Below are 18905 nucleotides of genomic sequence, written 5' to 3'. Positions count from 1 at the left end.
AACTTGTTCGTTTCTCAGTTATTTTGTCTGATAGACCTAAATTTGGTTGGCTCCTACAGGACATGTACAGAAGTCACGCTGAAAGTAGTCAAATCATGTTCAGGGGTGCTTACATATGTAAAAGTCTGGAAGTCGATATTTACTGTAAATGTTGGGTAAATATGAAAACAAGTGTCTTTTATTTGACATAGAAACTACCAACTTGGGAAGATTCAACAGATGGGTGCCCCAAACAGCAAAAGTATAAAATTAAATAAACTCATTGTATGAAACATTGACCAGAAAATAAAGATTAATGCATCCTGCTCGGAAGTGTCAAAGGCTGAAAGATCACAGTCTTTATTACGCACATCATCCCCATGTGCTTTTCTTTTACAAAGCTGAAGCACTGGCGGGATAAGAAAATATCAACCATGATCTTCATTTTTATATATCGCCTCAGTATTGTGCACTCCAACCTAAGGTGTTTCTCGAGGTCAGATTTGACTGTGCACTGGCAGTTTCCCTCATGTTCAGTGAAAATGTCAGCATTCTTTGCTAAGAAAGACAAAGAGCTTACTCATCACAAATAAACTCTGCATTATGTAGTACTTCTCTATAGTGCTGCAGTTTTGTGCACTGGAAATTTAAGACTTGTTTTAGGAAAATGTTGCAAGATTAGAAACTAGCGTCCTATCAAGGCTTTTTACAGGTTAAAAAAAAAAATCATAAAATCCAATTGTTTCAACTATAAAAGCTTTCAGTCAAACTACTGGCAAGATAACTGACTTGTTCAAGGCTTCTCAGTGAGTCACTTGGTCTCCTCACAGTCTTCTCGGCGGTCCTTTCAATGCACCTATTACCTTCTCATACGGTGTGTGTTGCAGTGCTGGCCATTATTCTGCAACATGTTGAATGTCTTCACTCCTTCTCTGTATTCACACAGAACACTGACACCAGTTGTTTAACTCATTGAACAGCAACATCAGTAAAGGTGGGTGCAGGAAGAGCTACCACACCACTAAACCATTCACGGTAGTTCAGCTTCCTTTGGCTGCAGTCAGGCAGTGCAGACTTTGTGTAATCTGTCAGACTTTTGTCATATTTAATAATTACGATTCCTTTAGCTATGGTTCAGCTGCAGGAGGTGTCCTATGCTTTGTTTATCTAATCTCTCCATTTTTTGTCTCTTCTTTTAGAACATGCAGATGGTCTCTGTCATTGTTTGACAGATGGATGCCCTACACTAAAGCCTCAGACGCAGGGATTGGCAAAGGACGCTTGGGAGATTCCGAGGGAGTCATTGCGTCTCGAAGTCAAGTTGGGGCAAGGATGCTTTGGCGAAGTGTGGATGGGTAAGACATGCCACCCAGAATAGTTTTTGAGCTGTGAAATGTATAATCTTCGGTGTCAAATGTCGATGTCAAACTGATCGACAGAGTACAAAATCTGGGAAATAAAGATATTAATGAACAGTAGATATTATTTTAATAACACATTGTGTACTCTTTATCAAATGCATTGAGTATATTACTTAAGCACAGTGCCTATTAGTTGCTATTCAGACAATGTAGTATGCTATTCTGGTATTTTTGTTATGAAAGTATGAAAGTGACAAACAGATTGCATGCCTTTCCAGTTTCAGATTTAGGCCTTGTTCACACGGGCGTTAAGTTTTTGGATAAACGAACTTGCTCTGAACGTCCTAGACGTTTATGTTGCATTTTGTGGTGGCGATCGATTCTACACCGGCGTTCGTTTGTCTCTGTCTAACGTCAGCCTGCAGCCCAAATTGTAGTTTGTGTGTTAACCTGTGGAGGCAGTGTCGGGAACTGGATATGAAAGCCCTTGTCGTTTTATTTGAGGTGCCTCCTTTCAATATGGACCATTTTGCTATGTTAGATATTAATCTTCTTGTTTTAAAAAATACTCGGAATATGGCGACGTAGGGAGAGAAAAATCGCCGCTACTGGGTTCATCCTCTGACTGCACAATGTCGGGTTAAAGGAAGTTTTTTTGTGCTTTATGAAGAAATGCGAAAATTTCTGCTCAAGTTTTTAAATTACTGGCGGATGTTGGTTTCCACTTTTGATTGTCTGCTGCAGCTGGTGCAATGCCACATTGCACGCCGATCAACCAATATGCGACTTGGTGTTAGCCCCGAAGAGAGACTACTTGTCACATTGAGGTAAGGAAACAGTAGTCGAGTGTGCGCTTACACCGGTGTTATGCACTGAAATGCCCCCCCCCTACATAATCGTTATCAAATATTATATTAGAACATAAATTAATAGGTTCATGGTTTACAAATTACGTGAGACAATAAAATAAGCAATATGAAAATATATATGTTGTATATGAAAACATAAAAATATCCGGTCCTCCGAAGCGTAAAATAAACGCTCAGAAAACGAACTAGAAGCGGTTTCCTTGCGTTCGTTGGGTTTTGAACGCCAAGAAAAAGCTTCATGCAACGTTTTTTTGATGCCGTATAAACGAGCTGCCGGACAAACGCACGTCACCAAAGCCCGTGTGAACACTCTCATTGACTCCTACGTGTAGAAAACACTCGGCGCTTGATCCGTGCTCACCGGACGCTACGAACGCAAAAACGCTCGATTTTAACGCCCGTGTGAACAAGGCCTTAGACTTCATTTATGGAACCTGTCAAAAGTTTTAGAACACCTCAGTTCAACTTCAAATTTAATCCGTTCAAAAGTAATGAATGACCTAAAATGGTAATTCATACAGCTGTCCATGTCAATCAGATATTTGTTTGAATTTTACAACAAGTCCCGTGCAGTGTTTATGCTGTGAGGGAGTCTTTGTCCAATTTTGTCATTGTAGTCAATTGTTGGTTAATACTGTCTCAGTGAACAATGATTTTATATAAGGCTGTCATAAATAGCGTCAATGGCCAAGAAGAGGCTCATTGGAAATGATGGCTGGGTTTTCAAAAGTAGTTGGAGTTAGTAAGTAAAGACGTAATCTTAGGTTTCATATTGCGGAAAACCTCTTCAGGAGTACTAGCATGAATTGTCTAAACTCTTGGTAATATTGAGACAAAAGTAGAGGATTGATAGAGTTTACTGTGATTTCTTGACACAAGTCTTGCGTGTTTATTTTTAAAAAAAAAAGCTAAATAAGTTTGAGCCCCAATTATAAGAGAAAATATCCACCTTAATAGAAGGCTAAGTCTCTATGTGTTTGTGTGTCCTCCAGGTTGCTATGTCTCTGTCAATCTAACAGATAGCACATCCCAAACATTTTGTAGCAATAATGTGCAGTGCATTTGGCATTCTAATAGATCACAGATAATTAAGACCGCTTTTACGAATCCCATACCAAATGGTATATAATGGAGATATTTGCATTGCATTTGCCATTACAACAGATTTTATTGCTAGTTTTATAACTATAAATGTTTGTGATGTGCCATCTGTTGGAATGATGTATGCAATAAATTTTATTACGACATGAATTGCAAATTACATTTCAATAGGTGGTGCACAGCAAACGTTAACAATGAGGTTTATGTTGATTACTTAGATTTTGGGTAGCACAGCTAGTATGTTGGCAGTTTTATGAGGTAGTAGGTCTTCATGGCGACTTCCTTAGAAAATTTGTGTAATTATTACAAACAGATATTACTTCTCTGTCACCCTGAAAAGGCATTGAAATAATTATTTTATTTATTTATTTTCTATTATTCACACACAGGGACCTGGAATGGAACAACGCGTGTAGCCATCAAGACTCTAAAGCCTGGCACTATGTCACCTGAGGCTTTTCTCCAAGAAGCCCAAGTGATGAAGAAGCTACGTCATGAGAAACTTGTTCAGCTTTATGCTGTCGTCTCTGAGGAGCCTATTTATATTGTCACAGAGTACATGAGCCAAGGTCAGAGAGGTTTGCTTACAATTAAAAAAATAATAATAATAATGATAACTTTAGCAGTCTAACCGTCCTAGTTGTTTGTTTGAGGTTTTTGACTCCCTGAGTAGCTCCAGCGTTTACTGGTTTGTAATGTCTTGATTTGATTATTGTTTTAAAATGAACCCGGAGACCTCAATGTAGAACATACCAAGACCTAACTATTCTGTTTACTCAAGATTTGGTAGATTTTTTTTGTCAACCTTGGAGTTCTTTTCTGGAGCCATCTAGTAGTGCAGGATGCACCCACAAATACCAGACACCCTTCTCCAAACTCATTACAAATGACTGCTTGCAAAGATTTTACATCCATGACCACTAACTGAGGGACTCCACTAAGTCTTAAGTCAGCTCCATTAGTTTTGGGACCCATGCCCCACACTTTAGATTCTAACCTGTTAGGGCCGACATCTGGTGGCCGTATGTTTAATACAAGTCTGTTTAAAGACTTGGTCAAGGATCATTTTAAGCGCATATAATACTGTTATTATTAGATTAAAAACGTATACTCTCCTTCCTCAGTGGTTTGATTCAGTGGTGGTGCTCCTTCTATTTCAGGGATGTCAGCCTCAAAACCTGTGTTCTTGATTACAAGCAGATTTCCTCATCAATATTCCAAACTTATTACATATCCACATGATGGCCGTTAGTTTTCTCAAGGGACCCCTTTAACATGCATTTCATATATTTGTTGTATTTGTATATAATTTACATTTACACTGGGATTAAAAATGCATCACCGGTCTCACATTTATCTATGCAGCACACCACACCACAGCTACTAACCTGTAGTTAGAATGGAAACTGGCCACTCACGGTAACCCAGCAAGAAGAAATGAAAAGAAGGTGATGTAATATACTGCCATTAAATACTTTAGTGTTTTAGCATGATGCCAAAGATGCTATCGCAACTTCACACATGCTAATGCTGTTACTCTGCTCACTTTTTAAGGCTGCACAGGTGTCAGGACTGGCCACTTTTCTGTGACTTACCTGACTGCTGCCACCATTCGACTATTCTGTTGTCTTTTTGGCCTTACTTGATTGTTGTATGTGGAGAGAAAACACGTTTGCATTTCCTCTCATGTTAAATGTTATCACTCTTTGTTTCTAATCAAGTCCAAATGTGGTCGATGTGATCCTTCACCAACGCATTTACACCGCTTTATTGTAATGTGGTCAATTACCATCTGATCATGACGCATGTGAATTCAGGTGTAAATCGATGTACGTTTTACTTGCAAATTCTCGCCACTATCCGGACTGCCCCTCACACTCACCTTTATGTATTGATGTCATTTTTTTTCACTTAAAGAATAATATTTTTCAAGTCAAAGTTACTTCTTCACAAATATTGTATATTAGTGCAGAGGACACGGACCATCTGTGCTTGCTGCCCCACGTGCTTTCTTGAGAAGACCCTGATGATACCACATCTTAGCCGTATCCCTGGCATATGAGTCCTATTAATGTGTATCTCGAGAAAATACCTCCAGATAGACCAGGTTTTTGATGAAAACTTCAAGCCTTGCCCTCCGTTGCTGAGGTGTTTCAGTTGCACGTTGCTGAGCTGCGGCATTTGCTTCGTCTTGACGTTGTGTCCCTTCATCTGTGTCATTAGCACAACGTCATTGTTGTGCGGAGGTGTTTGATGCACACAGGCATTTCGTAGTGAGAAGTGAGGTGCGAGCAAGCACAGACAACATTTAAAAGTACATGCATACACTATTTTGTGGCTGTGGTTGAGTGTGAGCAGAGCGGACTGCTCCATACACACCAATGGTTCTCAAACTGTGGGGCGGGCCCCTCTAGGGGGGTGCGAAGATGTGAAAACAAGAATCGAAAATATGAAAAATACATCAATTTAAACCAAAACAAATTAACTTAAACTACATTCTGATACGAGAAAAATAAATATAGAGTTAGATAAATGTCGATAAAAGTTAAGTAGGTTTAATAAAATATGCATCTATGATATATCATTAATTAAAAAAGAACAAATTGGTATTAGTGGGCTCCTTTCAAAAAACGTTAGGGGGGCAATTAAAACTGTTATGAAAACTCGGGTCGCAAATACGTAAAGGTTGAGAAATGCTGATACACATACACACACAGGTCTTTCATTTATATATGGCTAATATGCATTTGCCATCCAATAATGTGTTTTATATAAATTAAAAATGTAGCCTGTCCTGGTGTATTATATTGGATGTCATGAGGCACTTAGTTACTCAAGGATTTACTGAACAAACTTCCATTTTTCAAGCCAAGAAAGCTATTCAGCATTGATCTGCGTCTTGAGATTGCACACACCTTATAAAATATCTTATACAGTGGGTACGGAAAGTATTCAGACCCCCTTCAATTTTTCACTCTTTGTTATATCACAGCCATTTGCTAAAATCATTTAAATTAATTTTTTCCCTCATTAATGTACACACAGCACCCCATATTGACAGACAAAAAAAAGAATTTTTGAAATTGTTGCAGATTTATTAAAAAAGAAAAACTGAAATATCACATGGTCCTAAGCATTCAGACCCTTTGCTCAGTATTTAGTAGAAGCACCCTTTTGAGCTAATACAGCCAGGAGTCGTCTTGGGAAAGCAACAAGTTTTTCACACCTGGATTTGGGGATCCTCTGCCATTCCTCCTTGCAGATCCTCTCCAGTTCTGTCAAGTTGGATGGTAAACGTTGGTGGACAGCCATTTGTTGGTCTCTCCAGAGATGCTCAATTGAGTTTAAGTCAGGGCTCTGTCTGTGCCATTCAAGAACAGTCACAGAGTTGTTGTGAAGCCACTCCTTCGTTATTTTAGCTGTGTGCTTAGGGTCGTTGTCTTGTTGGAAGGTAAACCTTCGGCCCAGTCTGAGGTCCTTAGCACTCTGGAGAAGGTTTTTGTCCAGGATATCCCTGTACTTGGCGCATTCATCTTTCCCTCGATTGCAACCAGTGGTCCTGTCCCTGCAGCTGAAAAACACCCCCACAGCATGATGCTGCCACCACCATGCTTCACTGTAGGGGACTGTATTGGACAAGTGATGAGCAGTGCCTGGTTGTCTCCACACATTCCAGCTTAGAATTAAGGCCAAAAAGTTCTATCTTGGAGTTTGCTAAAAGACACCTGAAGGACTCTGAGATGGTGAGAAATAAGATTCTCTGGTCTGATGAGACCAAGATTGAACTTTTTGGCCTTAATTCTAAACAGTATGTGTGGAGACAACCAGGCACTGCTCATCACTTGTCCAATACAGTCCCCTACAGTGAAGCATGGCGGTGGCAGCATCATGCTGTGGGGGTGTTTTTCAGCTGCAGGGACAGGACCACTGGTTGCAATCGAGGGAAAGATGAATGCGACCAAGTACAGGGATATCCTGGACAAAAACCTTCTCCAGAGTGCTAAGGACCTCAGACTGGGCCGAAGGTTTACCTTCCAACAAGACAATGACCCTAAGCACACAGCTAAAATAACGAAGGAGTGGCTTCACAACAACTCTGTGACTGTTCTTGAATGGCCCAGCCAGAGCCCTGACTTAAACCCAATTGAGCATCTCTGGAGAGACCAACAAATGGCTGTCCACCAACGTTTACCATCCAACTTGACAGAACTGGAGAGGATCTGCAAGGACGAATGGCAGAGGATCCCCAAATCCAGGTGTGAAAAACTTGTTGCATCTTTCCCAAGAAGACTCATGGCTGTATTAGCTCAAAAGGGTGCTTCTACTAAATACTGAGCAAAGGGTCTGAATGCTTAGGACCATGTGATATTTCAGTTAATAAATCTGCAACAATTTCAAAAATTCTTTTTTTTGTCTGTCAATATGGGGTGCTGTGTGTACATTAATGAGGAAAAAAATAATTTAAATGATTTTAGCAAATGGCTGTGATATAACAAAGAGTGAAAAATTGAAGGGGGTCTGAATACTTTCTGTACCCACTGTACATGTCATTTTCAAACACAAAAAATGCAAATAGTATGAAATTGTGGCAGTAGCAGAGATTCTCTTCCACTGCAACAATCTTTCACCTTCGGCTGTGTGGTTTTATTTCTAAGGGCAATATCCTACTAAACTACTCCAGCCACATTCTTGGTATTGTGTTGATTTTATTTCCATATTTATATGTGAACTCATCACACGAACAAAAAGAAAATGTATCCTTACCTCAAAAAAAAATAGTACCATGAATATGAAATAAAAGGATTATTTCCAGATTGTGTTTGTTATCACACACATGTCGGAAACATGGAAGGCATGTCCTCATATCAAAACGTTTGCCGCATGAGGGAGGACATATCCCATACATTTTTAGGCTTTAGTTTTCCAGCTGGCCAAATGGCTTCCATTATAAAACACCAGAGCTGGCTATGTATTTTTTTTTTTTTCTAACTTAATAGAAAAGGCCTAAGCGGCAAATACATATACAGTAAATAACTTTGAATTAAAAAACACTGAACTTATCCTTTAATGCTAATATCGGTCCCGTGGCAACTGGTAGCATTCCTAACTAAGAAGAGAGTAGCTGATAAAGAGGGTTGGCAGTTTTAACAGATACACAGTACAAGGCAGAATATACATACGATTGTGATGAGCAGAAAGGTACCCGTGTGTCTTGTTTGTAAAGAAAATCTGGCAGTAGCTGTTTGTTGTAACATTGTTGCAATTTTTTTTGTCCCTGAATAAAAAAATGACACCTTTGCTCTATATGAAGCCTGTATATTCTATAAGTGATTGTGTTTATTTTTATCAAGAAACTGCAGATTCCAATTGGCAGTAATGAGTAAGTGTGTCAGGGTGGCCCTGTTGGTTTGTTTATGGACATTGAGCTTGCCATATACAGTACATCGATATTTTAGGACTGCAATGTCTACTGTGTCTAGAGGAGCTCTCTTAAACCATTAAATCTTGCTTCCTTTACAGGTAGCCTTTTGGATTTCCTTAAAGGGGACATGGGGAGGATGCTTCGACTACCTCAGTTGGTGGATATGGCCTCCCAGGTGTGTAAATGCTTGCAATTTGTTGCAGACAATAGCAGAATAACAATAAACTAGTGTGGTTTGTTTTTATTCAATTTCTTAGATGGTAAAATCCTTGCATCTTTTATTATTCATAGCACCTTTCATAGGGCAGACCCTCACACATCCCATTATTAAGAAAATAACCATAAAAATCAAAAGGGTAAGATATGATCAATATGTATCTGTCATTCATAACTTTGTTTAAACTGTTTTTTCAGATTGCTGCAGGAATGGCCTATGTGGAGAGAATGAATTATGTTCATCGGGACCTTAGAGCAGCCAACATCTTAGTTGGCGATAATCTAGTTTGTAAAGTGGCAGATTTTGGCTTAGCACGATTAATCGAAGACAATGAGTACACTGCCAGACAGGGTGAGTACATTGCCAGACGCGGTCAACAAGATATTAAATGAATGTGTGTATGACACTCAGAGCAGTATCGCAAGCTTCCAGCTGCAAAGCAATAACAAAAAGTAATAAACCATCCATCATTTATATAAAAGAAACACACAAATTAGGTTTAGCATGCAGTAAGCCCAAACAGATTTTGATCTGATTACAGTATACGTTTTTAGGGTCATTATTGTCACGCATACAGAGTACAGTGAAATTCTTACTGTGCTAACTCTCCGACACCACGTTACCCTGAAACATCTCTCTCCCTTATTTGAAAATCACAGAATAATATGATTATTGTAAAAATGTGAGTTATTTAATATAATAACAGGGATATGGCTTAGCCTATAGCACTGTAGAAAATAAATATCTAAGTGAGTCACACAAGACATTGCAATCACTTTGTGTTTAAACCAGAAACATTCAAGCAACTGCAAACTTTTGCCACATGTTTCCCCATAGGCAACAAATAGTTTTACTGCATTTTTAAATATGATTTTTTCCATCAGTGCTTACAAATTGATAAATCATATGCCTGGAAAGGACATTATAAATTTTATAGCTATTCTATACAATATGTTCCACATTTCAACACAAGCGTTTTTTTGCAGATTATTTGCTAGGTTTCCCAAACATTTCCCTGAAAATTTATGGTGTGGTTGGTTTAGATGAACTTTCTCCCCTCCAGTGCCCCATGATACTTTGCCAGGCCAGAATGACCAAGCTGCAGCACCCATGTTGGATGGTGATGTCACTACCCAATCGGTATTTAAGTCAGATTTGCACACCACATGTCTGTAAAATATGCAGTATTTTCTTGTGAGGGTAGATTAGCGCATGATAATGACAATATTATGTAGATGCCTTGTACGTTGTGTCTTCACAATGGGTTAAGTATGTTAAACTCCTTGCTTTGTAGCACAGATCAGGTAGTGACACAGACAGCCCCCAGAGTATGTAACACGAAATCTTTGGATCACAAGCCCTGCTGGGTGTGTGTTAGTCGTAGCGATAGGAGTTCGGGAGACACAGAGACTATTGTGGACTCGGAGTGTAATAATTTTATCTCAAGGAGGCACGGTGGTACAAAAGTTAGCACTGCTGCCTCATAGCTCAGATCACATTTTTGGGCACAATAATTGGTCCAGCATAGTAAGCAGACACTTCCATGCCCTCGGGGACGCTTGAAAGACCATTGTACCATTATAATTCACTTAAAACTAGTTCAGTTTCTCCTTCCCCACTGACTTCACTATGTTTCTTCAAGTTTGTTGAAATTCCTGAACATTTTCGAGGAACCTGAGGTGTGAAGCAAGTGCAGTGGGGTTCGTTTATCACTCTTCAACGCCATGTCCTCAGTTCTCATTTTATATCGCCCATATTGTACTCCATGTTAAAAATGAAAGTTATTACAACTTCCAGTGAACGTGTTGATATGAAAGTGTTCATATACACCCCCCCCATCTCTTTAATCCCAGTGTTGTGGTCTTCATCTTTTCTCAATCCAAGCCAATAGACAGCATTCATTCACTGAAAGACAAATGGAACGAAATGTTCATCCATCCAGGCTGTCAGGACAAAGTTCCCTCACTTTCCACTTCCATATTCTCCGCACTCCATTCCTTCCCCTCTTTTACTCTTCTGTTTACAAGACCTTAATATATTATTAGTAATTATTAAATTAGGTAATGGCCTGCCCTACCCCTCATCTGTTTACCAAAGAGACTGACTGCTACATACTTGTGCCCCTTTTTATACTTATTTACTGGTTAGTGTGGTTAAAATGAAAACATGTTAAAATGAGAAGAAAACTCCAACTGATGAAGCACAGACACACTCAATCAGCTCCACGAGCCTTGTACAGCCAAGATTATTGAGCGTCAATTCATTTTTATTAAGGTGGAAGTGGCTGGAAAGTATTAATGTGAATGTAGCCAATGTTATTGGTCCTGGGTGTCTGACCTTTTTCCTCTGTTTTTCTTTTTTTTTTTTTTTTTTTAACCATCTAGGAGCAAAATTTCCGATTAAGTGGACAGCCCCTGAGGCCGCTTTGTATGGCCGCTTTACTATTAAGTCAGATGTCTGGTCGTTTGGAATTTTACTGACTGAACTTGCAACCAAGGGAAGAGTACCCTATCCAGGTAAGTTTAATCTGCAAGACGTTTGTGTTACAACTGCAGCACCATCCGAAAATGACGTGAGGGAGAAGGTGGTGGAGACGAGGGATCAGATTTTCTGTTAGACAAATACTTCACCCAAAAATGAAAAAAATAAACTGTCCACAAATCCTGTCTTCAGTTCAAAAGCTCAATTATTGCTTATTAAAAGAATGACATATAGAAACAAACAACTGAATTTCCATATTGGTATGATGGGAGACTCAGTAAATGAACTGGAGCATCTGTTTCCTTTAGAAGCAAAAGCTCCCTTGTTGGAATAAGTTCTTTTAAATTGCGGCATGTTAAGTAACCGAAAAGATAGAGATATGATATTAAAAGGCGATATCCATCCCATAGTGATTACAGCAGTACAACAAAGAATCACATGAGAGAATTATACTTAGCTTTCTTTAATGATGATTTTACACGGTATAACAGACGAAAGGAAGACTATATCAAGGTATGATCTTGATCTATTGAGTCTGCCATTTTCGTCACTGCGCTGAAAGGTTTTTCCGGACAGATGACATCATCCATCCATAGGCTTCAAAATATATTGGCAGTAGGTCCATCTTTATATACTGGTTGCACCACATGCAGGCTCTTTCTCTGGTCTCCAAACAAAAAAACTCCACCTCCAAAAAATACAGGAATAGCACAATGCCTACTTGCAGTTCTCATTCTCCCAACAAGGAAAGAAGATTTTGTGCTGACAGAGGACAGAAGTATCCTATGCTGTCTTTTAGGCTGACTATACAATCCTCCAGTTGTCTTTGGCTATGTAGTCCTGCGCTCCTGTATATCATACTTGGTCTGCCTGTATGAATGAATCCATAACAGTGTGCACAGAGACAGTGACCTTAAACTTCATATTATAACAAACATTATAACAGCATCTAAGAATGAGACTGTGAGCTATGCAGAGGGCTAACATCACAGCAGCTCAAGTGTGTTCATATTTTTTATATGGCATCTGCAGTGACTGCAGGTACGTAACAGGTTTATGAATTAGTAACATAATACTGAAAAATAATTCCATAACAGATGGAATTCCCATGTAGCCCTGTAGACTGATGTGGTTTGTTGTTTAGCTTTAGACAGGATGAGCACTTTCTGAAGCCCTTATGTTTATGTGCTTTGTTTAAGACCACCAAGTGTCTTATGAATCTGCATTTGCAATTAGACCAGTCAACAGAAACGTTGTCTCTTTAGCAATAACTGACTATTTAGCGCGTGCCACCTGTCCGTTCAGACGATGTACAGGAATGCAGGGGAGAAGTGGAAAATCTCATGTGACTGACTCACTGATCAGCAGATCTTGGATTCTCTGTGTTACACAAGAGGCACGTGTTCTTCTGTAAAATGTCCTCCATATCTGTTCCTACCACATGTTGCAACAGGGTATTCCTGAGATTAAAAAGCCAGCAGCTTTACAGTGGCTTTCCCTATTATTCTGCCTTATAAAATGGAATCTGGATTTTCTTAAATAGAAGCATTTGCTCTTGGGAAGTCTTGCTGAAGCCAGACGTACGACGGGAAGTCAAGCAAAAGTTAACAAATGGGATTTATTAGGAAATGGAACGAACATTAACAAGACTGATCACGTCATTTCTCAATGTAGTCTCCGTCCTTCTCCATGCACTTGCATGGATTCCAGCAGAATGAAAGGTTTGGTCTTGTCCTCACAAACCACTCGCGTACCCAAGTTATTGTCAAACATGACATGCTGTGGGGTATTCCAGTCACTGGTGCAAATTACTGTGACTTTCTGGAGACCAATGTGAAGTGTGCTATTCAATCCCACGGGCAGGGACTGCTGTCTCCATCTGTCCTTTTGCTGCAAGACAATGAAACACACTGCTAAGAACACCAGGGCTTGTCTGGAGAAACTGAAGTTTGAGGTATTGACACATCCTCCTTATTCGCCAGATTTGGCACCGGGTGATTTCCACCTTTTTGGACCGGCTAAAAAAACATCTGGGTGGTTGTCGATTCAAAATAGATGACGACATGAAGAAAGCGGTGCACAAGTGGTTGCGAGGACGAGACCAAACCTTTTATTCTGCTGGAATCCAAGTAGCTGGTGCAAGTACATGGAGTGACGGATAATCAAGCTTTTACTGTTTATGATCATTACAAAAGGTGCTGTAGATTTTTATCCATTTAATCAACAGCTGGCGTGCAGGGCCAGATGAAATTCTCAAATGAGAATACATGCCTGGGGACAACCCGTTAAAAAGTGTGTGGTAAACTGCGACGAAATTCTGCTCTGCAACGGCTACAAACCTAGATGGCTCCTTCATAAAACAACCAGCCCCCAATTTCTCCAGTCCGTGCATTTTAAGCCACCACTGGGGTATCATCGAGAGAGCAAAAGAGGCTGAAGAAAGGACTTGACGATGAGAGAAATTAAGAAGCTAAAACTGAGAAATGACGTGATCAGTTTTGTTAAAGTTTGTTCCACTTTCTAATAAATGCCATTTTCTAACTTTAGCTTGACTCCCCCTCATATAATATAAAGGTCTGGAGACCACCATGAGTGAATATTGCCTGAAAAAGGCGTCACATTTCTGAAATAATCCAATGCCGCATGAAGAGGGCACTTAAAGTAGGGACGGTGATCTTGTTAGCCTGGTCCAACAGAGAGTCCAACAGTCCAAGTTTCTGATTACGATGAACCATCTACAGTTGACAAGTCTCCTAAAGAGACCCCGCATTCAACATATATGCATTGCTTGTGCAGAGAGCACATTATGCATATTAAAAATAAACATGGGGAAAAAACTTTGTGTACACCAGGGTTATACATTGGTACTTGAAGACATCAGACGTGAATGATACATTGTCGCAGGTGCTGTGTGTGCTCTCTGTTGCTCAGCGTTATGACGATAGTTTAGGAGCCAATGTAAGCTTGAAAAAAAACAGGCAGCTATGTTCGTTAAAATATGAGTTGTAAAATATGTGTTCCAAATTAATGGTGTGGCAAATGGTGTTATGAGAGCTGATAACGAGGAGCCATAAGAGATGCAAATTTCAGTACTCAAAGCACCCGAAACAACAAATCTGCCAGATGACACCAGTAGATGAACAACAAGGCTGCACAGCATCCCTTCTGACTGCATGTCTAAATGGAAGAAGTTAACATTACTGACTAACTGAAAATGCAAACATGCCATGCCAGCATATGGCATTTAAACACATACGAGGTGTGGCAGAAAAGTAATAAGACTGGCAACGCTGCGCTGTTGTCATTGATAGAGCACGTGTATCAGTCCCCTCCCATAGCTCAGTGCGAGTTTCAACTCCTTCCGTTAACTACGTGATTTGTGTGACTGCTATTAGCGAAGTTGTGTTTTTGGTTGTGCGTCACGCAAAATGGAACATCGGAATTTGGAGCAACGTTGTGCCATTAAACGGCAAGTGTGACGTTTGAAAAGTTAAAACAGGCCTATGGGGAACATTCTTTATCCCGAGCTCAAGTTTTTCACTGGCACAAATCATTTTTGGAAGGCAGAAAACACGTTGAAGATGAACACCGTTCAGGGAGGACTTCAACTTCGAAAACCAATGAAAACATCGAACGTGTGAACACTCTTGTGAGATCAGACCGTCGTTTAACATTAAGAATGTTGAGTGAACAATTAAATTTGAACAGATTTACCATTCATCAAATTTTGACTGAACATTTGCACATGCGAAAGTTCTGTGCCAAAATGGTGCCGAAAAACTGTCCTCTCCATAACAGAATTTTTGACCAGCCCCCTTATTCACCTGACCTCAGTCCGTGTGACTTTTTCCTTTTTCCTAAACTGAAAAATGTCCTCAAAGGACGTCATTTTGGGACTTTAGAAAACATCCAAAAGAGTGTAACGGACATGCTGAAGACCATACCGGTTGAAGACTTCCAGCGTTGCTACCAACAGTGGGAACAACGTCTCCATCGGTGTGTAGCTGCCCAAGGGAACTACTTTGAAGGGGATAACATTGATGTTTGAAAAAAATAAAAACTTTGGTAAATAAAAAATCAGTCTCATTACTTTTCTGCCACAACTCGTAGTATATAGACCACAATGCTTACCTAAACTCTGTTCTCTGTTATGACATATAGTAATGCAATAATCAAAATGACAGAAAGGTATCATAGCAGACAGAAGCACGTCTAAAACGTATCCAGCCAAGGGTTTTTTTTTTTTTTTTCTTCTCTCACAGCATTCATTAAAACATGCAAATAAATTATAAAGCTTCAGTTACCTTGTGCTACTGAATGGATAACAGCAGTTTTAGCTTCTTAATTTCTCTCATCGTCAAGTCCTTTCTTCAGCCTCTTTTGCTCTCTCGATGATACCCCAGTGGTGGCTTAAAATGCACGGACTGGAGAAATTCGGGGCTGATTGTTTTATGAAGAAGCCCTCTAGGCGTGTAGCCGTTGCAGAGCAGAATTTCGTCGCTGTTTACCACACACTTTTTAACGGGTTGTCCCCAGGCATGTATTCTCATTTGAGAATTTCATCTGGCTCTGCACGACAGCTGTTGATTTAAATGAATAAAAATCGACAGCGCCTTTTGTAATGATTATAAACAGTAAAAGCTTGATTATCCGTCGCTCAATTACCTGTCAGTCTCTGTTAACCATCAGAGGCAAAAAAAAAAAGTGCACGCCAGTGCCTGCCTATTACTGTTAGTACTACTGCCGAGCGGTACGCTGGGAGCGCTACACATTGGAACAACTCTCCCTTCTGCTAGCACTACAGTTTCGGTTGACGTAGCTCCAGTTTTAATAGCATTTTGTAGCTTTTCTCTTCTATTATAATTAATCTACTATACATTGTTATGGCTGATAAACATAAGTGGATGGTGTTGGAATTGTCACAAAAAGCTGAAATTATTAAACATTTATAAAATGGCAAAAGTACTTCAAGTATTGCTTCAGTTTATGGATTAGAAAGAACAACAGTGAACGATTATAAAGCGTGATGCCGACAAAATTGAAAAACCTATTGAAAATGGAATACCACTTACGGTGATGTTGTTCTGTATTAATGTTAATGTTCTCCTGTATTGTAATTTTCTTATGTTTTGTAATATATTGGGACGTGTAGGGAGCATGTAATGCACTGTTGGAGAGCAGAAAGGGTGGAATGATTTCTGTAAATAATGGGACTGGGTGAAGGGCTCCTGTTCTGTAAGGGGTGCACAGAATAAATATGGAGAAAAAAGAAGGTGCGACAGAAGGAAGTTTTGAGTAGAGAGTCAAGAGACAGTAAGCAGGAGTGTTTGTTGTATGGAGGAAAAAGGAACGTGAGTAGCAGGAGATGAACTGATAACCCATATAATAAGACAGGGGGCCGTCTGTTACAGAATGAAGATTCTCAAGTAAAATGTAGAAAACTCCAGTACCTCTGAGTTGTTGCCTTATTACACTGCTCGTTACAATATTAGTATATGACCTGATCAGATGCCCGAGCCACCTCATCTGACTCCTCTCGATGCGGAGGAGCAGCAGCTCTACTCTGAGCTCATCCCGGACGACTGAGCTTCTCACCCTATCTTTAAGGGAAAGCCCAGACACCCTGCGGAGGAAACTCATTTCAGCCGCTTGTATTCGCGATCTCATTCTTTCGGTCACAACCCATAGCTCATGACCATAGGTGAGGGTAGGAACGTAGATCGAGTGGTAAATTGAGAGCTTTGCCTTACGGCTCAGCTCCTTTTTCACCATGACAGACGGATGCAGAGCCCGCATGACTGCGGATGCCGCACCGATCCGCCTGTCGATCTCACGCTCCATTCTTCCCTCACTCGTGAACAAGACCCCAAGATAGTTGAACTCCTCCACTTGGGGCAGGATCTCTCCACCAACCCTGAGTGGGTACTCCACCCTTTTCCAGCTGAGGACCATGGTCTTGGATTTGGAGGTGCTGATTCTCATCCCAGCCGCTTCACACTCAGCTGCAAACCGACCCAGAGAGAGCTGAAGATCCACAGCCTGATGAAGCAAACAGGACAACATCATCTGCAAAAAGCAGTGACCCAATCCTGAGTCCACCAAACCGGACCCCTTCAACACCCTGGCTGCGCCTAGACACAGTACTCCAGGTGTTTTGTGGGATCAGGGTGGTCCAGATCTAATTATGCAATTTTCATTACGCTATAACTTAATAAGTTTATTACATAGAGAATTCACAACTGAATGGAGGACAAGTAGGACATTACATGGAAAATCAGTGAATTAATTCAAGTCCATTTTTGTTTATTACAAGATATTTCGAACAATTCTTTTGTCTTGCATTGTTTTCCTGCATTGCATTAAAACTTGCATAATTAGATCTGGACCACCCTATACATACAATTTTACATTGGAAACCCAGTAGTAGTCATTTGGTGTAGAAGCAGACTGGCGCGGGCATCCTCTGCCCCAATGAAGGCACTTGGAGTCTCAGGACACCCAGCAGAATTAGGATTTATTGTATGGCGCACATACAGACCCACTACAAATGCAATGAGTGAGCAGCCATGGGTAGCTCTACTTTTATTACAATTTAAATCATACAAGACATTATTCCTCCTCATCTGACTCCTAACGTTCCCCTGCTTTAGTTCTGCCCCTAATTAATTCCACTATTATTTCTGTCCATCATGTCTGTCTGACAAGGCCAACCTGTATTCCCTACTAGCTTGCCGCTTGCTACTATAATGTTAAACCAAAGAGTTCACATCCCCTCTCTAAGCGAGGGGCCCATCCTTTTCCAGCTCTCCTGCACGTCTAACCTTTGACTTATGAACTTTTGGTGGTTTCTGGCTCATACAGAATAACAGAAAATATGCAGGCATAAGTCTTTTTAATTGTAACTCTTACATCTTAATGCTTATAGAGAAAAGTCAAGCAAAATGACCCTTTTTATTGGCTAACTAAAAAGATTACAATATGCAAGTTTTCGAGGCGACTCTGGCCCCTTCTAATCATTACATCTTGCCTGAAGAAGGGGCCTGAGATGCCTCGAAAACTTGCATATTGTAATCTTTTTAGTTAGCCAATAAAAGGGTAATTTTGCTTGACTTTCTCTACATTCATAATGGCTAACACGGTACAACACCCTAGTACTACAGACATCTTAATGCTTAGTAAAATCTAGTATTTACTTTTCTCCTGTGCTTATGATACTTTTCTAATACGTAGAGATTACCGATTTCAAGAATATATTTTTCTGTATTGGATGGTTTATTATGTCCCCTTTCATTCATATATTAGCCAGGAGATTTTTAAGAGTTTTGGTAGAAGGCCTGAGGGGTTGGGAGTTTTTCCCCCTTCGCTGCAATTCCCAGGAAACAGCTGCCGATTTAACAGATACTGTATGGCATTATAGTACCAAGAGGTTATGAGAAAGTGGCCATACTTCGAATGCCAGTACTGCATGCTGGTAC

At 40.1% G+C, this 18905-nt stretch overlaps 1 protein-coding gene across 3 annotated transcripts in view; it reads left to right on the top strand.

Annotated features, from left to right (window-relative positions):
- Positions 1-18905, top strand: part of src (v-src avian sarcoma (Schmidt-Ruppin A-2) viral oncogene homolog) — a 166977-nt gene that overhangs the window by 146872 nt on the left and 1200 nt on the right. For all 3 annotated transcript variants that reach the window (XM_039734532.1, XM_039734534.1, XM_039734533.1), the window contains 5 exons: positions 1179-1334; positions 3700-3879; positions 8831-8907; positions 9147-9300; positions 11334-11465. In XM_039734532.1, the coding sequence (XP_039590466.1) occupies positions 1179-1334; positions 3700-3879; positions 8831-8907; positions 9147-9300; positions 11334-11465 (699 nt within the window). The remainder of the gene's footprint in view (positions 1-1178; positions 1335-3699; positions 3880-8830; positions 8908-9146; positions 9301-11333; positions 11466-18905) is intronic.

Source organism: Polypterus senegalus, chromosome 14 (assembly GCF_016835505.1).
Source record: "Polypterus senegalus isolate Bchr_013 chromosome 14, ASM1683550v1, whole genome shotgun sequence".
In the NCBI taxonomy this organism is placed as follows: Eukaryota; Metazoa; Chordata; class Cladistia; order Polypteriformes; family Polypteridae; genus Polypterus; species Polypterus senegalus.
This window is presented reverse-complemented; position numbering and strand designations above follow the sequence as displayed.